This window comes from Gymnodraco acuticeps, unplaced genomic scaffold (genome assembly GCF_902827175.1).
Source record: "Gymnodraco acuticeps unplaced genomic scaffold, fGymAcu1.1, whole genome shotgun sequence".
Taxonomy (NCBI): domain Eukaryota; kingdom Metazoa; phylum Chordata; class Actinopteri; order Perciformes; family Bathydraconidae; genus Gymnodraco; species Gymnodraco acuticeps.
Genome location: NW_022991064.1, coordinates 2,831,905 through 2,856,844, shown reverse-complemented (window position 1 = coordinate 2,856,844; position 24,940 = coordinate 2,831,905). Strand labels below are relative to the sequence as shown.

Genomic DNA, 24,940 nt, shown 5'->3' with positions numbered 1-24,940 from the left:
CTTTCTGTCCTTGCTTTTGCTTGTTTATATGATTTACATACTGTATAAACTGCCAATACTTGGATTTAAGTAAGGAAAAAATATCAAAATCAGAGTAGTTTGCGATGACTAGTTTCTTTTTTGTCCAGCCTACACTCTGAAAAACATCTGTGCAAGAAACAGCATGCTCCAAAGAGCTCATACTGTTAACGCAAAATAAGTCTCTGGATTAGCCCAACATGTAAACACACATCCTCAAGATGACTGTTGAGCAGCGATGAGAAAAGATGGGAGCTTAAAATAGACTTAAAAAATCACAATCAATTATAATAACTGGAACATTCTTGTTTATCGCTTGTATTTCAGTGTAAGTCAAACTAACTAGGTCCTGGTGAGTGAGTAGGCTTTGTGTGGGAAAGCTTTGAACCATCTGCGTGTACTCCCTGCCGTGTATGTATGCAAACATATTACTTTATTCCTGGCAAACACATTTGGATGTTTTCCACATTCCTTCCCACTCTGAGTATGAATGGTTGATAGACATCGCTGCCACCTTGCCACTTTATATTCCGTTTGCCTCTCTGCCCTGGTAGCGTCTGCACATTTAATTTGATTGCCGCTGTAATCTGCCGGCCAGTTAATTGACTTTGCCGAGCTTTGTTCCACTCCCACCTTGATGAAGAGGTGTAGTTTGATAAGTTACAGAATGTCTTATACTCTCCTGTGAACCTTGGGCCCCATTGTGTGCTTTGGTCACCGGGGAGTGCTGTTCTAGAGCAAGAAGACCTACTGTATAAAGTGATCCTGATGGGGAAGCTGAGCTGACCAAAATGTTTCGTCATCCATCTTGTTGTCACTGTAGAAAGTTTCCTTTTGTATCTGTCAAATCTAGCTCTTGGAAATCAAATCATATTAGGAGGCAGAGTAATGCCACCTGTATGGCATGTTTAAATCAACTTGAAAATCCAACACTGGACAAATCAATCTCCACTCAAGATCCACTTAAGTGTTCTGGAGCTGCTAAACGTATTTCTTCATCAGCAGTGGTTGCTCGGTTGTCATTGAACTCCACAGAGTTTAAACTCTTTCGGGGAACCATCCATGGATACTCAGCAAACCTAATCTGCTAATAAGGAACATGTGATACACTCCAAAGCTCCAGAACAAGCGAGAAAGAACTTCTCGGGTGGAATTGTCTTCTTCAAATGCTAACTTTTATTAAATGTTACTGCAAAATGTTTACTTCAACAGTCTATTTCTGTCCAAACAATATCCTATCCAGTACATATGTTTCTGGTTATATTAAGGCATAATTGTAAAAATCAATTCTTACTTAAAGCATATGACAAGATGTGTCATTATAATTATAATATCAAAGTGATGTATTGGCCTAAACGTAACAACATGTGTAGCGTTGCCAGTGAATTTCATCCATTAACTCTAAAACGAGAGGTATATCACTGTATTTTGTGAAAGGGTTGCATCTGCTTAGCTTAGCATGGGTAGAAGATATGGGCCATTTAAACATATCAAAGTCAAAGTGTATTGAGACCATAACATGGTACCAAACCCTAGCTTAATGGTCCTGAACCAGTTTTAATTTGTAATCGACAGAAAGAGTAATTACTTGGTGGGTTAATGGTTAAAACAGTGAAATCAATAGTGCTGGTTTACATCATGTAGTTCACCAGATTATCCACATACATCAATGAGTCAGTGGCCTACAAATGAGAGGAAACCCATTCGGACAAAAAATGAAGGCTTCAGGTCACTGGCTTTGAAATTAAGCCACATTTCCACAGTTCGGAATTGCGATTTAAATCTCCAACATGGTTTTGCGTTAAGGAAAACATAAAAGAAAGCTTGTAACAAAGGAAAAACATATCCAATGAGGCGTTCTCAGTGATGTTACTTGTGAATTCTTATCAACACAGAGAGAATGATGTTTGTTCTCATTGACTAATTTAATTAACACTAACACAGGGAACTTCATTAGACTGTTTTCACTTCATTAATTAAATTAATCTGACTGGGCATGAGCACACACACAAGATAAACAGCACCACACACACTGACAGACACATGCTTTGCTGCACTCTACTCTCTCACATGCACACATCAAAAGTCATTTAGAGTAACTTACGGGTTGCCATAGTCCCAGACAATGCACTGTGGATCTGATGTACCCTGCAAGATACAGGGTGGGGGGGGAAAAGGAGGGGGCGGGAAAAGAGAAGATAAGCGGTTATTGCCAGTCGAGAGGATGAGTGAGAGAGGGAGGCAGCATGAAGACGGAATGGCTTTTTGCAAGAGGAGAAAGAGTGATGCTGCATGGGCGATGGAGAGAGGTAAACAGACAATGAAAGAGAAGGATTGAGACAAACGGTGGGAGGGAAGGATGGAGGAAGAATCATTGTCATGTGACGGAGCAGCAAATAGCTGCAAAAAGAGAGAAGGTGTGTGAGCAATGAATTGGGAAGAGTTAGAGACAAACAAAAAGTAATTTCATGGACAATAATACACAGCAAGTTGGGGTCATAAACATCCAGTAGTGGAAAGGCAGTCAAATTATTTACCAAAGTACAACCACAGCGTGAAGTAGTAAAGTAAACGTCAACAACAATAAAGCCGTAAAATGCACTTAAGCATAACAACCTATGAGACCAACTGGTAAGTAAAGTAAAGTACTTAATAAATGCTGCATCTCTAAACAGCATCATGTTTATTCAAGAAGTTGATTCAAAACGTGTGGAAACAACATTCTGATTTCAGTCTAAAAAGGATGGTCATACAGCGCATTCTTAATCCATCGACTCACTGGATCCAAAAGCCAATCGCTTTGGTCGAGGGTCCGGGGAATCATCTGGAATTCGGAGCTCAGTCACGCGTGGTTGAGGTGGAAGACTCCCAAAGACTCAATCCGTGAATCAATCACAGGATCAATGTCTTTAACCGACTGATCACAACTTGTTCCACTGGTGATCTCGCCATTGATTTGTTTTTTAAAGAAACTTATGTGCCCTTTGAACCTGCACGCCTCATTTGGTATAAGGATTGGATAGTGATTTCAGGTGACCTTTGTGGGTGCTGGATTATGGCTCTTACATCGATTCCTGAATCAAAAGCATTAATTGTATCATACTGGTACCGTCTAAGAGAAACAGCTGATGTTTTCTACGTCCTTTTCCATGCCGCTTGTGTGACTAGTACATCGGGTTCATAAACTGAGATGCAATTCTCCCACTGATGCAGAGGCAACTGGATCCATTACATTACATTACATTTAGCTGACGCTTTTATCCAAAGCGACTTACAATAAGTGCGTTCGAAGAAATGCAAACTTGAAGAAAACAGAATCATATAAGCACATCAGGTTTCTTCCCTCTCTGTCCCAGTCTGTTGGTCCTCCCTGAGTCCTGCTTTAAGCCCTTTGCCTTTGAGCTCCCCCTTATGGTAAAGGGGATTATAGCAGTAAATCCACAGCCACTGTTCTGTTCAGCATAACATGGATGAGAAGACTCATCACAGTCTAAGAAAGAATTGAGAAAATGACCTCTATTTGAGTAAAGAGCTTAACGAAGGTTTTTTTCAATATCAACACTGTCTAAATAAGGAAGAGAACAAGGCACATTCAAGTCTAAACTATGATTTATATCCCTAAAGGCAAGGTCATCCCTCCTTCTCTGACTAGTTCGTAACTGATCCCCCATGAATCAGCGAGTCCTGGGGTTCTCTGCATGGCTGGACTTGAGAGGACGGGATGATACAAGGTTTATATACACTGGATCAGAGGCTGGGCGACACAGATTGATGGATGACAGCGCTTTGTTCTGCCTCGTGCGCAGACCGCCACCATCGCCGACATTAGATGTCCCCGGGCGTGTATTAGCGTGGCGGGCTCTGTTAGCATACAACTATCAATCAGCGTGCATCGTGGCCAGCTGTACGATGCTGCGGGAGTGACATCCCTGTACTCCCATAATGTCTGCTTCCTCTTTAGTGCCGATACGTTGCATAATGACAGCGTCTGCTCGACTGATGCCACTCAACGGGAGAGCTGTGTGTCTGACTCCGGCAGCTGCATGGTAATAAACAGGTCTGTCCTTTTACTCTCAAAAGGAACAGCTACTTCCTTCCAGGTATTTACATCTACAAGTGGTGTCTATTTGATGAACAAAAAAATCCTAATGCATATTGGCTGGGAATATGTTGGTCTGATCAGATGAAAGGAGCAACAGTAAAAGACCTCACTGGCTCAGGGAGTCTTAAAAGCCTCTTAATATCAAAGATTATAGATTCAGGAGATGAAATGGAGTAACCTGCATGATGCTTTTTGACTGATGAAAGTAAACTAGATTACACTTAAATGACCAGAGAGGCTTGAGGCTGATGTTTGGAAAGCTAACCAGAGCTGCTGTGGGCGTGGGTCCACTGGTCTACTGAGGGCTAACAGAGATTTCTAGCCTTCTGCTTCTTACTCGACATTAAAGAAACACACACCCACACACTTTAACAACAGGGAAATGTGTGCGGAGTCTGGAGCAGATGTCCTGTCAGTGAAGACATGACCGTGAACAGAGACCCCCACACTCCCCTTTGAGAAGGAAGCCTGAGGCAGCGGTTTATACGGCACTGCTTCAGTAGCTGGGTGTTTCTACACTGGCCAAGGTCGAAGTCAACTGCAGCTTATGACCAGGACAAAAGACTCTGCTCTCTTTCACTTCCATGCCCTCTCTGGTTCTTAAATAGCAGTTCAGCATGTTATGCATAATGAAGTTCCGACTTAGCTGAGCACCACTGAACATATAGGTTACACTGCCTTTAAAGTAAAAACACTTGAATGGGAAAAAACGTTTTCAGTACAGTTTCCCTCGATCCAATTATTCTCAATGTATTTCTCTCCTAAATGAGAAGATTGGTAACTTGCATACCTTAGCTTAGCATGAAAAAGGGGGACCAGTTAGAGTAAGCAGCTAGCTAGGCTAACCGGCTTTGCTCCATATTTAAATGAGCACTGTGTAGGATTTAGTGGCATCTAGCTATGATGTTGCAAATTACAACCAACTGAATACCCCAACTCTCCTCTTTACAAGCATGTCGGAGAATATAGAGAAGCATTCAGGTGGCGTAAAAACGCAGACCATCCCTGGAATCAGAATTGGTTTAATACGGCCACTGAAACATAGTGGTGCAAGCAACTCAATTTATTATGGGATCCACATTTCTGCAAATAAATCCTCCTAAATCCCAGACACTGCTTGGTTCAACAAACAAACATAAGAGTGGAATTGATCTCCTCATTTAACTCTCGGGAAGAAGGATTATTAGCGTATTTGCCAAAATGTCATAAAACTCCTTTAATCATTCTAGTCCTTCAGTGCAATAATTCAAAAACAAACTATTTTGGTTATAAAAAAACATTGTTCTTTTATTTTGCCTTTAAGAGATGCTAAAACCCTAATTAATTTGAAGTAGCAATTATGGATATGAGGAGTGGTTGCATTTCAAATTAAACCAAATTAATATTATACTAATCACTTGAATCCCTCCACACTGTCATTTAGTTTTTGTTGTCGAAGAGATATCCATTTTCTAAAGTAGAATTATTAATTATAAATGTTTTATATCACTTTAGTCAATTATTGATCTATGCTGTATTTTATTTTTACCCTAGACAAACTTTTTTTAAATCCTGCATCATAAAATAGGAACTTTCCACTTACTAGGCAGGAAGGCCTTAATAAAAGACATTATTCAGGAGGTAAATGGGAGATATTGGATTGACCATTCATGTTGCTTGACATATACAAAGTGCCTGTGTTGCAACAGTTATCACAATACGTATTTAAATATGACTAAATAGTACGCCATTTAGCCAAACAGGTATGTCTTGCTAATACTGGTAGAAAGTATGCATATGTACATCCCTGCACTGCACTGTACTGCCCGTAGGAAAAGTGTCCATCCACAGGGTTAAAAGAACAGAGCAGCATGCTTGGATCAGCATCAAGAAATTATCCTCTTAACAGAGAAGGGACCCATGGTATCTCTTCTTTGCCAAAAGTGTTAAAAGCAGAATAATAGGAAGATAAAATAAAGAGAATTGCCATAATTGAATAATGATTTAGTGGTTTAAAGCAGGGAGATGGAGTGGCGGGGGATGGAGAATGAATGCAAAGTCATTTAAATGAAACACTTTGCAATAAAGTTGACCCTCAGGTCCTGGCGAACATAGGGATAAAACTGATTTCATTGAAAATGTAAAATACATTTGTATGAATGTGTGTGTTGTGTCGTCTGGAGAGAGCTATTAAATATTCAACATTATTTTCAAAACTGTGCCCACCTTTGCACACAAGAACTGCTAATGAAACCAACACCTTATTGAGGTCATGATGAGAGCCTCTAATTAAACTTGCACTTAGTCCGTTCCACTGAAGACACCCCGCGAGTCGTTTATAATAACCCACGGTAATATAAACTGAATATGCACCGGGAGACACTGTGAAATAAGGAAGTCAAAAAGGTCTGCATTTATTCAGGCAATTCAACGAGCACTATGGCACTTTATAGCATGCGGCACTTTATTTCTCATCTGAACTCATGGGTCAGCTGGGAGAGAAGGAATCCTTTATTGCCTTCAACACATCTATTTTTCTTGCTCAATATACAAGTATCTAACAAAAAATGCAAACTGTTGCCTGGGAAAGATAACTTGTTTTCTGGTGGTTTTGGAAAGTTGACATGAGGGAAATATAAGAGTAATGTTCTCTTCTCTCAAATAACGATATTTTGAAATGATCTAGCTGAACAGACAGGGCTTTGTATCGCATGAAAACACATAAAACAGTAAAGACCTTATTGCAGGGTAAACTGAGAGATACAAAATACACATTTATTAATATTAAAAAAGTAACTTACATTGAAAAGTGGTGATAGCTCCACCACCACCATGGGCTTGCTGGGTTGTGGTTCCGGTCGTACTGTCACGGTAAGGATCTTCGAGTTAATCACAGCAGGGGCGCTGCAAATACACAATCAAGTGTATTATTTAACTGTACCACACATTCAAATTTGGATTTGAATTGTTTCCCTGATTTTGAATGAACAAAATAAATGCTGGTGAGCTGTTTGTATCTGCTGTTTTTCACTAGAAAAATACACATGCATGAATGCAATCTGACTCAGAAACATAGCCTTAGATGGTTTGTGAGTGTGTTTGCAAAAATAAATACATACATAAATAATAAAACCTAGAAATAAAAACCTAATGAGAAAGGGAGAAAGCCGGGGCCAGAGCTAGCACTTAAAAAAACTGACCACTGGACCTATTAGCATTCAGCAGAGCTACAGGGAGAAAAGGATTTGAACAGATCCAGCTCATCCACAACCAAGAGCACTGACCTGAAAAAAAGAGCCCAGGGCTTTCACAAACACCGTATCACAGTGGCTGTTTGACAACCTCCTTGTTTCGTTCTAACTTATATGTTTGCATGTTCGGTACCACTTTACAATAAGACTACCCTTATAAAGGGTTTACAAACAGTTTGTAATTCATTTATTAATTAGGTTGTGAACACTTTATAAATCCTTAATAAGCTTTTATAAGACATGAGATAAACAGGGCAACGGTGACCGGTTGCTTGTCAAATAGTGAGCCCACATGTATCTGTACTGCTAAGCCTTATTATAAATGGTAGTAACTCATTAATACATGGGAATGTGTTTTACACTTTACAATAAGGCTCCCTTTTGGCAGTTATAAATATTAGTAACTCATAAATAAATGGTCATAAGAGATGCCAAGAAACATCAATATGGAAGGGGAGAGAATCAACTCAGTGAGCAACAGATACCAAGGCTGGCTGATGAAGAAGACGAAGTAAGCTAGTGCCATTATAAGGCTTAGTCATCTTGCCAAATAGTGAGCCTGTGTTGATGTATGAAAACTATGTTAGAACTGGTTTATAAATGGTTCTTAATGATTAATAAAGTGTTTACAACCTAATTCATAACCTAATTATAAACCCTTTATGAATCCTTTATAAGGGTAGTCTTATTGTAAAGTGGTACCGCATATTCTATACGTTTTAGAACCCAATAAGCCCGCTCACATTTGAGGCACACTGTAGACTTCCAAAAATACATTGACAACGCAAAAGAAAGGAACACACATCAATGGGGATGCAAGACATTTGTCTGATAACTAGGCCAATACAAAAAGACGTGGAAAATAGACATCATGAGAGAGGAACCAGAGGTAGAATCGAAATGTTGGAACCAGATAGAGAAATTAATAGACAGAAGAAAGGGCACAGAAATAAAAAAAAAGGAGTGAGGAGAAAATAAAAGGTAAAAGAAAGGCCAGCGAATAAACAGTTGATCACATGAGAAGTACTCACTTTGGTGCGGGTAAGATGGTGCCCAACGTCCTGTACAAGATGGCTCCGATGACATAGTACATTGGAGCATCTGACTCTGTTTCTGTCTCTGAAACACAGGAAGATGTGCAACGGATCAGCCCAAATAGAGGCAATGGTTTGCTTAGAAACGTCTTCAAAAATCACATTAAACAATCCATCTATCCACCAGTTAAAGGTTGTTCTGTATACCTCTTTTCATTGTGTGCAAGGAAAGCGGTTGCTGAAAATCTTTTTGGACGGGTTAGGCTTTAGAGTTATGGAAATTAATTGTGAGTTTGATGATCCAAGGTTTAAATAAAAGACTGCAAATGATGATTGATTAGATATACCCTCAACTCTTTTTTTACCAGGTAACTTAACTTAAAGGGGACCTATCATGCAAAATGCACTTTGTGACACTTTAATACATAAATATGTGTCCCCGGTGGGTCGGGGAACTCACGCAGCGTCAGAAAATAAAACCCTCTCTCTTTTCCTCCGTACCCAAATCTTTTAGAAACGGGTGTACAACGAGCGGATACAGATTTCCATCCGAACTGACGTGTCCATCCGTGGTGACGTCGGCGGACCCACAGAAAGTTGCTATCAGAAACAATGCCTGACTTGTTTTGGACGTCTTTGTTTACATTAGCAAGCCTCGCTAACACTCAGAGCTAACCTGTACTGGAGAGCACATGTGTTTAAAAAGCAGGAAATAAAAAAAGAACTCACCTTGTGGTAAACCCGCAAGAGAAAAAGCATTTGAGCTCCATACTGTTTCAGAAATAATCCTTGACGTGGTTTAAACAGGATGGCGTTTTATCACAACCAAATGTAACGTTATCTCCGGTAGAATTCTGATCAGGCATTAGCTCCGCCTCCTCTTCTTTCTTTTTTTCAAGCTAAGGACCCAAGATCCGCGTTTCTCTAACAGGGCTTCAAAAGAGGGGTTTGAGCAGTATGAGGCATGGCTACAATGGGTGATCTGTTTGGTATTTTGAAAAAAAAACTTCACAGACATGTTTTATATAGGTTTGGCCCTACAATATATTTTTCAAATATAACATGATAGGTCCACTTTAATGTATCTATGCGCAAAGACACAGAGTAGTTGGTGAAGCAAACAAGCACAGATTTCACCTGTCTCATCAAACTGCAATGTCAGCTTAATTTGTATTTACTCCTGAGCTGTCACTGACAAATGCTCTGTTGAATACATCAAAATAAGAAAAGTTTGTTAATTGCATCACCTGATATGACAGCTACATCTTCCATACTCATTCCATACTCAGACTTATTCTTCCGAGTTAGCAATTCCACTATTTCAGGTGAAATAACCTCAATTTGTGTGCGTGAAGCCACTATTTCTGCCTCTTAGCAGCTCAATTAAGTCTGGTTTCTAAAAAGTCCATTTGTCTAACATGCAATTAACTAAATTCCAATTAAAAAAAAAAGGCAAATGTTAGACAATGGCTTCCTTTCTATTAGTTTGACCCTTTTGTCTTTTAAATCTGTTGCTGCGATTCTCCAAGCCACACTTCAACTTTTCCCTCCTTTACAACGCATTGCCTTCCACCACTCCCTTCAGTCTTCTTTCACCAAAAAGAGCAAGGGCTCCCAAGGAGACGTAGTGTCCCTCTGTAAATATCACTTTGTCTCAAGTGAGGGAAGAAAAAGAGGCAGAGAGCAGAAGTATGAATGAGGGAAAGAGTTCATGTTGAGAGACGCCACTCCCTCCTTTGCCCTTTCAGGCTGAGAGAAGCGACAGAGGATCATTGACACAGAGAGCGGAAGAGAAAGAGACAGAGGGGGCTGATGGTATCAGACGTACTGTGTGACTCATCCAAAATCTGTCTGCCTGCTGCCTAAGAAGTAATACTTAGGAAGAGAGATAGCTATGCACGACCGTTGAGGAGTGAAAGAGGACGACACAAAAAGATCCCGAACAGTGTTGAAAAAGCCCGATTGTTTGACTGTGAGGAGGCAACAACAGATCAAAGTCAGCACGTGAAAGCCTGTGAGTGTGATGGATCCTAATTGGACAGTGTCTGCAAAGCCATGCAAATGAGAAAGTCAGTGTATTGTGGGTAAATGTGATGGTGTGGCACTCCTACGCATGAGGATGATTAATACCACAAAAGCACTTAATCATAAAACTCTAATTTCCCAGGAACATACTTTTTTTGTCACTCTTTTTCTGAACATCTAAATGATTGGTGGTCAGCTGTAATCCAGCAAAATGGCAAACCAGTTACCAGCTGCAAACTTTAATATGCAATTTGTGATGAAAAATATGATCGGAGTTGATGCAAGGCAATAATTTGTGATGGTCACACATTGATTTAAGGTGTTTTTTCTAAACTGTAGTGGCAGGGGAAAAGGTTTAAGGCATGTTGATTATCATGAAATGAAATGAACTATGATACATGTATAAAATCCTCGCAACTGCAGTTCTTAATGTCCACTGTTATGTACGGTTTGAGAGGGTGGGTCATTAAGCCTCATCTACATATTCACCTGTCGCGGCGCGTCCGGGGCCTTTTTAGTGGGCGCGTCAACGGGATGCCAGGGGTTGGTTCTCACGGGAGGAGGAAGTGTGTGTGTGTGTGCGGCGAATGCGGGTATTCAGAGAAGTTTTCCTCAGCATGTGTTTATGTACGTTACAATGCAACGGGGAAAATAACGGAATGTGGATATTGCATCGATCCGACCAAGAAGCACGTCTCTGTGGAGAGGACGCGCACAGATAGAGAGAGAGATTCTCTCCAACACAGGGTGAGATCGCTCCTTTGTGCCACGCCGATCATCGTGTTTTTCTGTCTGTAACCTAAATAGGGCCACAAACATTTCCGTTTTTTTTTGCTGCCGACGGGCGCAGGAGCAACAGTTTTTTTGTCAATTAACTATAGTGGCCTGGATTAGGGAGTAAAGACAATTTCGGTTTATCGCCGAGCTGACTTTTTGTTGAGTTTTGTTTGTTTTGTTTGGCTGGAAAACTGTGAATATAATTGAATAACGTATAAAACCTGTCTTTGTTTATTTTGTGAATGTGTGGATGGAGACTGTAGTAAATACACTTCCGTCGGGACTATTTTGTGGAAAGAGTAGATTGTCCGTTTATCAGTTCTGTTTACCTTTAATATATTATTTCATATCAAGAACCCCTTGTGCGTTTAATTAACACAGCTATTTTTGATAGTTGATCGTTACAAATTGATGGATTTAATCAGAGATTGACAGCTCCATACAGACAGTCCCTAGTAAGAACTCCTTTTTGCATGACACGGAACATTTCAAGACATGAAAATAAAGGCATTACTTTTACCCAGTTGAACAGACTGACTGAATGTGCTGAAGATATGACTGCAATGGTGACTATTAAGGGTCAGTCATTTGCACTAAACCGTATCACTCAATAAGTAATGTCTTTAGCTCCTTTTAAACAGAGAATCCAGAGATCCGCATAAGTCCACCATCAGTGCAGGACCAAATTGTGATTCAAGCAGGAAGTGTGTGAAAGGGGCTTTAGTCTAGTCTGCCTGATTGCCTCATTGTCATTGATCCATTATCCAACTGAGGTTTCCGCAAGTTAGAATCCATGGCCCCTGAAATGTCAGTAGCCTAACTGTGTATTGATACATCCATGCTGCTGTTAATGGCGCTGACGTAGCAGACTGATTTTTAATTGTCACCCTCTCTCAATATTGTATAGAAAATATAATATTCTCTAAACTATTTAGCTGTTCAAAATGAAAAAGAATCGCTTACTGCCTCTACAGTATTTTTTTTGTCAAGAGGTAAATTAGATGAGCAGTAGCACTTATTTGTGTTAAGTGTGAAGCATGAGCCAGGAAGTAATGAGCTTAATTTAGCTTAATGGTAAACGGGACTTGAAAAGTGGGTGGCTCTGACCAAAGATAAAAAAACATTAAAAAAAAGCTAACTAATTAACATTACATTACATTACATTTAGCTGACGCTTTTATCCAAAGTGACTTACAATAAGTACATTCGACCAGGAAGACACAACCTTGAAGAAAACAGAATCATATAAGTACATCAGGTTTCATAGAGCCAAACATTTCAAGTGCTACTCAACTGGCTTTAGATAAGCCAGCCCTTTATTAGTATAAAAGTGCTTCGTTAATAGTTCTATCGCTCGAAGTGGAGTCGAAAGAGATGAGTTTTCAGTTTGCGCCGGAAGATGTGCAAGCTATCTGCCGTCCTGATGTCAATGGGGAGCTCATTCCACCATCTTGGAGCCAGGACAGCAAACCCACGTGTTTCCGCCGATGGGAACTTGGGTCTCCCGCAGCGAGTCGTTTGGCTGATGCAGAGCGTAGTGCACGCGCTGGGGTGTACGGTTTAACCATGTCCTGGATGTAGGAAGGGCCAGATCCATTAACATAACTGACACAGATTTTCTGGTTTGACATTTCCTATTGAACAAAAGCTGGATGCAGGGACTTAAGTCTTGCCCTGTCATTGTGAGGTTGCCAAATGCCAAAATGTCATCCTAACAGTTGTATTTGCGTAAGGATGAAATAGTCAGTAAATTGTTCCATGGGTTCTAGTGGGCCTATCTCCAAACATTGGAGAGGCAGGCTAGCTGTTGGCTAGGCGCTGCGGCATCCAATTTTTAAGCTAGGCTATTCACCCATTTGTACGGAGCCCTGGAGGGTTCATAGAGAGAAAAATAAATAAAACGAGGCCAGGCTTAACTTGTGCGCACGAGATGTAATTCGTGGCCTCAATTTAAATAAAACGAGCCCACGCTTTATTAATTTGTGCGCACAAGATACTTTCTCGTTCGCACGGGATACTTTCTTATGGTAAAACACATCGAACTGCCCGATTAGTACGCCATATCATTAGTTTTATGAAGAATATGTCCGGTCGCCAGGGCGTGCGTGTGCGTGTGTGTGTGTGTGCATTTGTTTATGATAGTGTAGTTCGTTCCGGTGCACTCCGGCAGGACTAGCACTACATCGAGATTAAGATTAAACACATTTCTTTCACTTGGGAATACACATATAACTATGGAGAACCAGATTTGTGTAAATTACTGTTCATGGTCATTTGAAAACAAATGCCGGTGGTGTCGGACATACAAACACACTGAGCACACACACAGGGCGGAGCTGAGCACAAACACACACACATCATGCACCCTGGACATCTCCTTCATAAAACGAGTAATAGGGGGAATACTCTGGCAGTTCGATGTGTGTAGAGGTGTGTGTGGTTAAACGTAGCAGCCTCGATCTCTATTCAGCGGTTCTAATGAAGGGAAACGCAGTGAAGTAACCAGTAAAAGGCACAGCTCTTTGCAGCTGGTGCTGCTCTTCTCAGATTCTGCTGAGTTACACGTTACTGCCTCCAGTGCCCTGTACGACGAAGCCAGTTCAACAGACCCTGGATATGTTTGATTTACCCGGCTTAACTAACCCTAAAAAACGCGATCTCGCTAAGCGGTCCTACCAAGCTGGTTATCAACTCAGTAAATCAACCAGGGTTTCTCTGTCCGGCTGAGAGCGCGTTCACGTGAAAGGGACGGGGTTAGCAATATTTGACCAATCACAAACATGGAGAAGCGTGCTGATAGCGCAGCGTCATACTTCATGAATGAATAGTAAATAGCAAATCCTGCTTCGTAGTACGATTTCATAAAGTGAAGGAGGTTTTCCTTCTTTCCAGCTGTGGGCAGCAGATACTGTGAGAGTCACGGACAGGAATTCATAGATCAAAGCAGACTGGTTTACAGACTCTTCTGTTTTGCGAATCCGGTGCTTAAACAAATAGCTCTAAACCCCTGGCCAAAATGCCCCTAAATGAAGGCGGAGTTTGAAATATATCTCAAATAATGTATGCACTGCCATTTCTCCACATAAACATAACAGTCTGCAATGAAACGGTCGTCTCCTCTGTGCTCCACTTCCTACTTGGCGCACCGGTAACAAAATACTTTCTCGTTCGCACAAAATACTATCTTGCGCGCACAAAATACTATCTTGCGCGCACAAAATAGTATTTCGTGCGAACGAGAATGTATATCGTGCACACAAGATCGTTTTTTTTCTTCTCCATGAACCTTTAGGGTCTCCGTACATTTTTGACACTATGTACTTCAAAGCACAAAAACAGGGTTAGTGGTGTCAACTTATTCCTAATAGACACATTACTTTAATTTGAACCAATCATCATAGATCCACCTCACTGGTGATAGTTTGATACTCTACTAAAAAACTGCGGGGTTCTTTAACACAATATATTAGAGCAGAGATTGTTTGGGTTCTTGCTCAAAAAATACTTCAAAATTAAAGGAGCGTAACTACATTCATGTACCAGCAATGGCATATTTGAAATATGAAGGCATTGCTGGATTGTATGTATGGATGTATGTATGGTCGTGTCTGCAAGACCGAGTGAGTGCCTGCATGTGTGTTTGTGTTAGAGAGAGTCAGTGGGGAGAGAGAGGGACTTTGTCACTTCGAAAATCGGTGAAGAACAGTCCCAGGCTCTGCTCAGTGAAGCGATTCATGAACCTATCAATGGGCCGCGTGTATGTTCAACTGTGTGCGCACATGCACACACAAAGGTGCCGATGGGCCTTTATGAGCATAGTTAAGCTGTCCATCTGAGATAGGCTTTCATTATGTGGTAAATGAACCAATCAAATAGATAGCAATCAACTGAAGACCTCAACTCATGGACTGCCAATAGGAAGAGGCAGAGTTCCTGCAGGGGCAAAGAGTACTAATAATGCCCTAACTCATCAGACGACATGCAGTTTGGATTAAACAATTTACCAAATAGCATTATGCCAAAGTGGCAATGGCATGCGCTGAATATCATATGAGAAAATGGCAGAGTAGATGTGGAACCGCCATTTGCTTTTATTACACGCACCGCATGGGACGTTAAATGTAGTGAAACAGAAAGGCTGGATTAATAAAGAATATCAAATACGGGTGACATCGATTGCAATGCAGCAGCATTATAAACAGGTGTTGCTTTGTACACCTTTGTGTATGCAGTTGCAACCTAACACGTTTCCTTTGAAGGATATTCATTTGCTGTTCCTTTAAATCCGGTAAAAACATCTTGGACAAAACACCTCAGGGAAACTCATAAACAGGTTGTGTTACATAAAAGATCAACGGTTAGGAAGGAAAGTAAAAAATAAGCATATTTCATGCATGATAAAGAGAGTTAAAGTGAGGTGTGCTGAGGTCGGCATACAGGATGTGTTGGATGCCAATCAAAGAGAGTGTGTCATCAGAGCGAGTCAGAGGTCAGACAGCTCTGCACTCTCGGCCTACAGCCATTCTGAACTTTAATTTGGGCATGGGGTGCCAGACAGGAAGCCTGCCAGTGTCATTTCCAGTGGGATGTGACCTTTGTCTTTGTCGGTAGTGGATTGCATCTGCCACAGCTACTCTCTTGTCTAAAAAACACTTTATTTCTACTCTTTTAGCCACTGAAACTATTTTAGCTCTCCTGCCTCCTGTTGTCCTCTTTCATTCACCTTTAATCTCCTCCACAGTTGGACGTGTGCATTCGGACACATTTATTGGCTTTAATTGAAACCACATGAAATTCCCAGCAGTTCGCTTTCAAGTGTGGCTAAAAACGAAGAGACGTATTTTAAAACTGTATGAGGACTTGATGCTTTAAAGGGAATGCGGCACACTTTCTCACGGATGAAAGACCGGCATCTTTTTGAGCAGCCCTCCAGGGTCTCTTTATAGTCCAAGTCCTTCCCAGCATTATCCTTCCATGCCCTTGAAAAGCCTTCTATCTGCTTCCATGGGAAACATCTGAGTGTAGGAATTCACTACGGGATAACATCTTGGTCCGACCTTGGCTGGAGAGAGGGTTGAGCAGTTGATATCCTCATATGTTCAAGATTCAAGAAGAAAAGTGATGATGACAACTCAAAGAGAGCAAACTCAAGGTTATGAGCTCAGTGCTCAAACCTGACTTGACTTCTGGAACTGTCTTTTTGCTTTATAAATAACAACATAAGCCTAATTTCGTTACTAATGGTGGTAACAGAGTGGTATAGATTGGTACAAAAAGCACATAAGTATGGACAAATCCCAGGAAGTGGAAATCTGTGTTAGTTTCCTACCTTCAGCCGGGTTGATGAAGACCTCTTTAGGGATGTAGAGCTTGTCCTCTGATGTTCTGGCCCAGTCCTTCATCCCTCTCCGGCCCTTCACTGGAAAGTTGATATCGCTGGAAACGGCTGACACTGGCTCTCTCTGGACGGTTATCACTGGACAAACAAGACATACCCCGTACACTCAATGCAGTGCAACATTGACAAAAAACTGGTTATAGATAAGTTGAGCAAAAAAACAATGGAACCATTATTGCAAGAACATGATTAAATAGTTACAAGGGCTTTTTTATATGAGCATTTCAATTGGATGATTTGGAAACTTACTAAGATTGTTGGTAACCACCAAGAAACTCTGGAAAGGCTTCTGGGCTTCTCCAATGAGGTGAATGAAATCTTCTAATATCCTCATCAGCAAAGCAGCACCGGGAGCGACCTTCGGTTAAAAGGGGGAAGGGTGAAAAAGTATAATGAATAATTTCTTCATAAAAGTATAATCCATTGAAAACTTTCTATGAGAAATGTCTCGCCCCTTGGAATAATGTTTATCCATGGCACTTTCTTGTGTTCCAGAATGGTTAATGGTAATGATGCAGGATACATTATATATTTTATTGGGACCAGATGGGAAGTAAACATACCTCCTCAAGGGCTCAAACGTGGTCCCACACAAAAAACACACAAATGTGCACATAAACACACCTAGTAGAGTTGATATATAGCCATTGTATTTAGTAAACAGTTGTGCTTTTATGACTAATGAAAAGTTATTGTGGGATGTGGTCATTCCCGCATTTTCACACACTTACACATATTCAAATGTACAGTTTTTACCACACACACTAGGGCTGAACGATATATCGTGTCATGGCGATAACTGCGATATGCGCATGCGCGATATTCACATCGCAGGGACGTGCGATTTTATAAATGTTATATAATAATACATTTTTATTTTGTTTCATTTTTATTTTTTAGGACTTCTGATATTAAGTAGGTGAATTAACTCAAACACGTCATGTTACAATTATTTTGCTGCTTGCTACAAAAGGAAAACTTGCGCGGCTCTCATGTCAGGGGTACTTGAGTGAGTGACATTCACAGCAAACCACCAATCACAATCATTCTTGATCAGATCACAGCAGGCCCCGCCCCGCTAGTTTGCAGACCGTCAAAACACCGGTAAAAAATGAGCGAGGCACAGGAGGACAATACCGGCGAGAATGAAGATTTACTTAAAGAAAAGCAACATCTGCCATCTGGAACTATTTTGGATACAAAAAGGTTCTTCTCTTCTTCATTCACAGATGAACCCCCTTAGTTGAGGGTAAGCAACATGCATTATCATGACATGTTAGATCATGACTTAAGGTATGATGAGTCAACCAGTTAAGATCCAGACGTCCGTGACTAAAATCATTCATCCGGTTAAATATAGTTAAAAAAAACGCAATTTCATTTTTTTTCTATATCGTGCAGCCCTAACACACACACACACCACACACACACACACACACACACACACACACACACACACACACACACACACACACCACACACACACACACACACACACACACACACACACACACACACACACACACACCACACACACACACACACACACACACACACACACACACACACACACACACACACACACACACACACACACACACACACACACACACACACACACACACACACACCCACACACACACACACACACACACACACACACACACACACACACACACACACACACACACACACACACACACACACACACACACACACACACACACACACACACACACACACACACACACACACACACACAAGCTTTGTATAAAGTGCTACTTTTTTATTGAGTCTTAGTCCCGTGTCAAATGTCCTGGTTAAGATTTTAAACTACATTTCAGTCTTGCCTTTTTGTTCGTCAATGATATTTCTTGATGTTGTTATCGTCACCAAGTGTTTAATATTGTTGGTAGATTCTTGTAATATTCTCGATTTAGTCATCAAATAAAAGGTATACACACATAAACACATAAAAGGCATTACCTGGTGGGCGTCCTCCCATTTCTCCACATTGTCCATGTCCAACATGAGGCTGACTACCTGGAAGAGTTTCTAAACACAAGACGAAGATGTTGTCAATGCAGTTACTTAAGCTATGGTGCTACTTTAGGTAGAAAACCTGAAACCACTCACCATTTAAAAAACAATATTGTATTTATTTGCACACATATGAGACTGAATCAAATCCAATGAGAAAAATAATGAAAGCAGCAGTACCACACTTTATTCTGTAAAGTCTAGCAGAGTTTATCCTTTATATTGTAACACATAAAACAATGTCTGTCAAAGAACTGACTGAAACATGTTGTTCTCTTACAGGCAGTGAAAAGAGAGAAAATGCTGCAAACAATCCCATTTGAGGCTCGAGCAACTATGTAGTTCATTGTTATGCAGACCACGTGCAGTAGAAAATGGAGCCTCTATATTGAATATATTTGAAGGGGTTGCAAATGTAACTGTGTGTGTGGCTGTGTGTTTTGTTTGGTGACTTGAGGGTGCTTTTAGAGAAGGCTCAGTGGATTTTGCTCACCTGCACGTCGTCGGGAGCTGGGACGTAGGTTGCTCTTTTGAAGGTGTCCGTCACATTTCGCAGGATCTCCGTGGAAAAGAGAAGGTCGCCACTGTAGTAGCTCCCTCTCTGCAAGAGCTCCAGGAGAGTCCTTACGATCTGAGACATGCCCTCCCCAGCCAGGGTCCTCTGACCCTTCGCGAGATGCTCTCGTAACTACAGTGTGCAGAGAGAGACAGAAATTGAAAGATGCTGATGGTTTCATCTAACTGCATGTAGTAGACATATTCAAAAGAAGTAGCAGGTGAAAAATGACAAACCAAATATAATGTTTTCTTTCCTAAGAAATCACAGGAATTTTAAGGGTGAGCCGAAGGGGGATGAGTATACGGTTCACTCTATGTTGTACATGGTTTGATTTCTGTTCTAGTGGTTAAAATAGGCGAGCAAGCAACACTCTCACGCAGAAATTGGATCTCATCACTTCAGAGACAGAGATACAGAGAGCAAGACTGAGTGAGAATGTGAAAGGCAGAGAGAGGGAGAGAGGGCGAGAGAGCCTGGAAGAATAGAAGATAACTGCAATCACAGAAAATTAATTATTGACTCCTGGTGTTAATGAAAGGTTGAAACAGAAACGAACAGTGCAATCAGCTCCACGGTGCACAATCCCTGACCCCCATCTCCTTCTGCCATCATCGAGGAGATGAGAGGTTAAAGTTCAGAGAGCAGGAAAACAGTCTGGCTGATGAACACATTCATTAGCTATATTCATTAATTGATAAGTGTGAGCACAAAGCTCTGGAAAAGCTAATTAGAGATATGGCAGGCCTCGAGTACAGACACTCGGTTTATTTTGTGTTAACTTTTTAAACAAAGAAAGTTGAACAGAGGTACAGGATGGGTGAAAGAAGGACAATTGAGGTAGAACATAATGTTTGAAAATAGACAGAGCCTTTCCTTTCTCATATATTCAATAATGATTCAGAAGATGAGTTACGTGGGAGGTGATAAATAACTGGCTGAAATGATGTAATCTAGATGAACATACACATTAATTGTTTTCCTTCTAGAGGAAGAATTTCTAAGTACTTACAGATAAATGTAAATATCTATATTCAAGTGAGACGCATCTGGCGAAGCTCGGAGGACCCCAGAAAGCAACTCCATTATTATCCAGCATGCAACGACGACTAGCAGATCCTAGAAAGAGAGAAATAGAGAGAAATCGTTTATAATGAATCTACAAAATCGCAGAATCCATTCCTTGTAATATTGTGTCTAAAGCATTCCATTAATGATTAATAACCCTGCTGCTGTTTCCAGGCAAATAATACATGATGCTAAATTAAGAGAGATGTTCATTGTTTTAAAAATGATTTTAGTGCCCAAAACACATCTTGCTTGAATTCTTGATCTAAGAGTTATTCCAATTTGTAACACTAATAAAGTCGGGGTTAATACAGAGGCAGTCAGCTTGATTAATTTGTACGAGAGAAGCCTGAGCACATTTACAACCATTTACATCATTATATGCACTTTTATATTATTACAAATTAAAACCAAAAGGGGACTTATTCTACATTTGCCTTTTCTTGGAGCAGAATTGTTAAGAAGAATTGTTTGGCAGCTGCTGACATTTCTAACATGGCAGACAGCAGACACACTGGAGAAGCTGCCAAAATACTTTACTAAGACACCACATGTTTTCCTAGCCAAATAAGTGTTTTATAGTATGAGAGTGACATTAATCAAATGTTAAGTTTCACAGTTAATTTAGTTTGAAGCCAACCATAAATGTAATATTCTTGAAGCTTGAATATTTTACTGGCAAGCTACCTGATTCCTGCTTTCTACGTGTTTTGATGTCAGATCCAACACCATAGTTTGATAGATGTAGAAACACGATTATATCACAAGCATTCTGAACCACATCTGCTCTTGGCTTAAACTCTAAAGAAGAAAGTATCTACAAGAAAATCAAGGCTTGTTCTTGTTTTCGTTTTTAGAAGTTAAAAGGGAATGCCTGGCAGCCAGCTGCGCAAAGAAATCCTCAGTTTAAATTCAAATTACTGTGATAAGTAATTACTGTGATAAGTAATAAACAAATAAAGTTTGACTACAATCAAGCAGGACATATCTGCTGTACTGATGAATAGATGCTGGGTAATGCATGAGTTGAAAACAGTATAATGTCAACCAATATTTTCTTGATTTTATTCGTTGATTTGAGTTACTGCAGTCTTTCTGTCTCCAAAAGCTATCTCTCTGCTGCCCTTTTTTTCCCCTTCATTTTCTAATTTGTCTCGTTCTTTTTTATCTCGTTTTAGTTTATACTGTTCATGTCACCTACTGAGTTTGTTTATGGGGATAGTAAACTTGATCCTATTGGAAATGCTTTATGTAGCCTGGTCTTTTTTCTAGTGCTAGCTTTTTAGTTATTTTCGATGAACCAATACATTCACGTTTGTATAGTGTAATGTCTGTTGATATACTAATGACTCCAAGCTTAACACCATCAACATCTCTAGAAAGCCTTGGCTAAAATATTTTTTAAAGCCAACATATTTTGGACTGACCTGTGGCGTTAGTTGGACACTTGTTGTAGACAGTTTCTCCAGCTGAGGCCCTTTTCCATGACATAGAGAGAAGGTTATCTTCGTTACATATCTCATGAGGAGCTGTAGAGTAAGGTGAGAAATGCACAACAAATAAAGTCAATCAATTTCACTAGCATAGCACAAATACAAACAATAGAAGTTGACAAAAGTGCTGAACTGCCAAACAATACAATTCAATACAATGCAATAAAAAGAAGAAAATCAATACACATAATAATAGTAAAGCAATTGCAGCACAATAGAAGATCAAGTCAAGGTGTCAAGTTTAATTCAATCGAATGCTAAGAGGAAGAGTTGGGCCTTTAGCAGCGACTGAAAGGATTCTGTAGTCGAAGCAATTTGTATATGAATAAAAACTGTTCCACAGATTAGTGGCTGACACGGCAAAAGCTTTGTCACCACCGTTTTTGTGTCTAGTTCTGGAAAAAACCAGGAGCATCTGATTACTCGACCATATTGCTCTACTTAGAAGTAAGTAGAGCAAATTCAACCATTAAAATAAATCCGGAAATCGACAGGTAGAGGGCAAACAAAGGGGATATAAAAGGATGTTTCCTTTTTCCAGGAAGAAGACGAGCAGCTGCATTCTGAAGTAACTGCAGATGACTAAGACAAATGTTCTACACCCACATAGAAAGAGTAAGAGTAGTTCAATGTCTAACTAGGCTTTAAAGGGCTAACAGCCTTGACCAAACAAAGCAAAATATATTGGTTCATGAAATAGAAGTTGTCAAAAATAATGAGAATATTCTTAACAAAGGAACAAATGGGAGAAGCTAAAGTGCTCATCCGAATAAGTCAGGTCTTCCGAGATAACATGCTCAGTCCAATCTTTATTAAGATTAAAAGATAAAGTCCATCCAAAAGCTGCAATTATTCCTAAGTATTTGGATTTGTACAGCATCAGTTAAACAATGCAAAGGAATATCATCTTTCTAAAACATAATGGACACAAAGGGCAGCAAATAAGATAAAAACAGGAGAGGTCCCAAAATGTAGCTTTGAGGGACGCCACAGGTAAGTAGGCCCAAAGCCGAAGAATATGAACCTAAGCGAACCGAGAAGGCAGAGAAAACTAACATAAAGCAGGCAGGCACACAGAAAAAAAGAGAAATTACAATGCACACACTCCCATAGACACATACATCGCAGGAGATAAGGGAGACAGAGAAGCACCAAAAAAAAACAAGATTCAAATCAATGTTCTCCTGCAGCAGCTCCCAATCTTATTCCCTTGTGCATTGCTCAGTGCTCTGTGTCACTGCCTCAGTACAGTATCTCATTCCCTCTTCATCTCACCCCCTCTCTTTATTCATCTGTTTCCCCCCCCCCTCCTTCTCTTTCATAACCCTGATGAAAAAAAAAAAACCGGGGGAGTGTGCTCTGAAGATATTCCGAGGGGGCAGACGAGTGTTGGCAGAGGCAATGCATAGAGATGAAAAGGGACGGAGAGTGAATAGAAAGAGAGAGAGATACTTAAAAAGAGAGAAAATATGATATGATGTTCCCCTGAAATGCCAACAGAAAGGATCCGCGTCTTGTGTCAAATATGGTCGGGAGTTACTCAAAACAAAGGGGTCACGATGGAAGATGCACTCTAAAGTTGATAGTTTGTAGCCTGTCAGAGCTAAAAGCAAGCACGTACACCAGAGTTCCCGTTAGCCGGTAATTACCGGACTATGACCGGTCAAATATGCTGAAGACCGGCAAATCTAAATCTCTCCGGTCAAAGTGTCCGGTCAAAATAATTTCCCCTTAGCGCAATACTGCATCAGTTGCGCAACTTGCGCCACTTATGTGACTTAATCTACTGTTAGGGCTCACAAACTACATTCAAATATAAAAGAAAAACCACTGGTAATAACTTCCATGCTGCCTGACAGCCTACTGTGCATGTGATTGGGCACAGATACACACAATCTCCAACAGGGACGCAGCAGGAGCCGCATGCAGAGAAATGAAACCAAGCAAGTTTCCAAGCATGAATAATAAGTACATAAATTAACAGTGTTATCCCTCATTTTCTCGGCTCACACACACATTCAGAGTCACTGACCAGGGCACTTCTTCTCATTACAGGCCCGGACCTCCTCTCCTGAGCCCTCACATGGATAGCCCTGGTCTCCGGTCCCCTCACACAATCTGGAGCGGTGCTGCAAACCCGAGTCACATGTCTTGCTGCAGAGGCTCCAGTGGTTCCAGGTGCCCCAGTTACCTCCACCTAGAACAGGAGCATAGCACCGCCGGAGAAGATTGGGGAGCAGAGAGGAAGTGTGAGAGCAGAAGAAAGAAGCATGTTAGGTGAAGAAAATATGGGTGTTGTTGATGAGTAGCAAATTTAGGTTACAACTTCAAGGCTTTTTAAATGTGTCAGTGTGGTAACTTAATTAATAGGAACCCATTGTGGGCCCTAGGCTCAATAAAACACACTAGTATTTTTTGTCCTCCGGGAACCCCAGTCCAAACAAATTGGGTCCCAACCCACAAATTGCTGGTGTGTGGACTAGAATCAAAGAAAACCATACAGATGCCTTTAGATAATGCATGTTTGTATAATAACGTTTGCGAGTGTGAATACTAATAATTCATTTGTACGCCTTACCAGTGCAGGAAGGGTTGGTGCATTCTCTGCTCTCCTGATGATCCCCATTACATTCAGCCCAGCCGTGCACAGACGCACTGCAGCGCCTCTGTCTCTGCTGGCTTCCCGTGTTACAGGTCACACTGCATTTCAACCACGGCCCCCACTCCAACCACTGGCCCTCCACTAGACAGCGGGGAAAGGGGGTGAGAGACATAGAGAGACAGGCAAACTAATGAGATTGATAGAAGATTTTTGAGACATGGGGAAATCAGGGGATATTGATTCAGATTGGTGAAGCAGACTTTTGGGTCAAGAAAGGTGCAAAGGCAGAAAAGACACAGGACAGAAACTGTGAGCGGGCTACAAGTAAACAGAATATACAATGAGTTTCCATTAAAAGCAACACACAAACAAATAAACATATTTCTTTCTTTTATTGACATTATAAATATCTGTAGTGGAATTTGCCGATTACTATTCATATCATGCAGTGTTTTAAAGAGTTCACACAGAGTACAGACTGTTGGGGTTTCATTCAAAGTGATATTAGGCTCCACATGTGGATTATTGACTGTTTATGCAGAAATAGATGAATACACAAATGAACATCATTTCAGTACAATTCAGACCTACCAGTCG

General features: G+C 40.7%; 1 protein-coding gene across 23 annotated transcripts in view; it reads right to left on the bottom strand.

Annotated features, from left to right (window-relative positions):
- The window catches only part of adgrb2 (adhesion G protein-coupled receptor B2), a 215,074-nt gene that overhangs the window by 77,083 nt on the left and 113,051 nt on the right, over positions 1-24,940 (bottom strand). For all 23 annotated transcript variants that reach the window (XR_004571081.1, XM_034236727.1, XM_034236722.1 and 20 more), the window contains 11 exons: positions 24,320-24,484; positions 23,774-23,938; positions 21,676-21,777; positions 20,193-20,299; positions 19,118-19,312; positions 18,571-18,639; positions 16,834-16,942; positions 16,516-16,662; positions 8,382-8,469; positions 6,901-7,003; positions 2,123-2,166 (listed from right to left, as the gene is read on the bottom strand). Coding sequence is in view for 22 of the 23 variants with exons in the window: in XM_034236727.1 (XP_034092618.1) it covers positions 2,123-2,166; positions 6,901-7,003; positions 8,382-8,469; positions 16,516-16,662; positions 16,834-16,942; positions 18,571-18,639; positions 19,118-19,312; positions 20,193-20,299; positions 21,676-21,777; positions 23,774-23,938; positions 24,320-24,484 (1,294 nt within the window). In the remaining variant the exon portion in view is untranslated. The remainder of the gene's footprint in view (positions 1-2,122; positions 2,167-6,900; positions 7,004-8,381; positions 8,470-16,515; positions 16,663-16,833; positions 16,943-18,570; positions 18,640-19,117; positions 19,313-20,192; positions 20,300-21,675; positions 21,778-23,773; positions 23,939-24,319; positions 24,485-24,940) is intronic.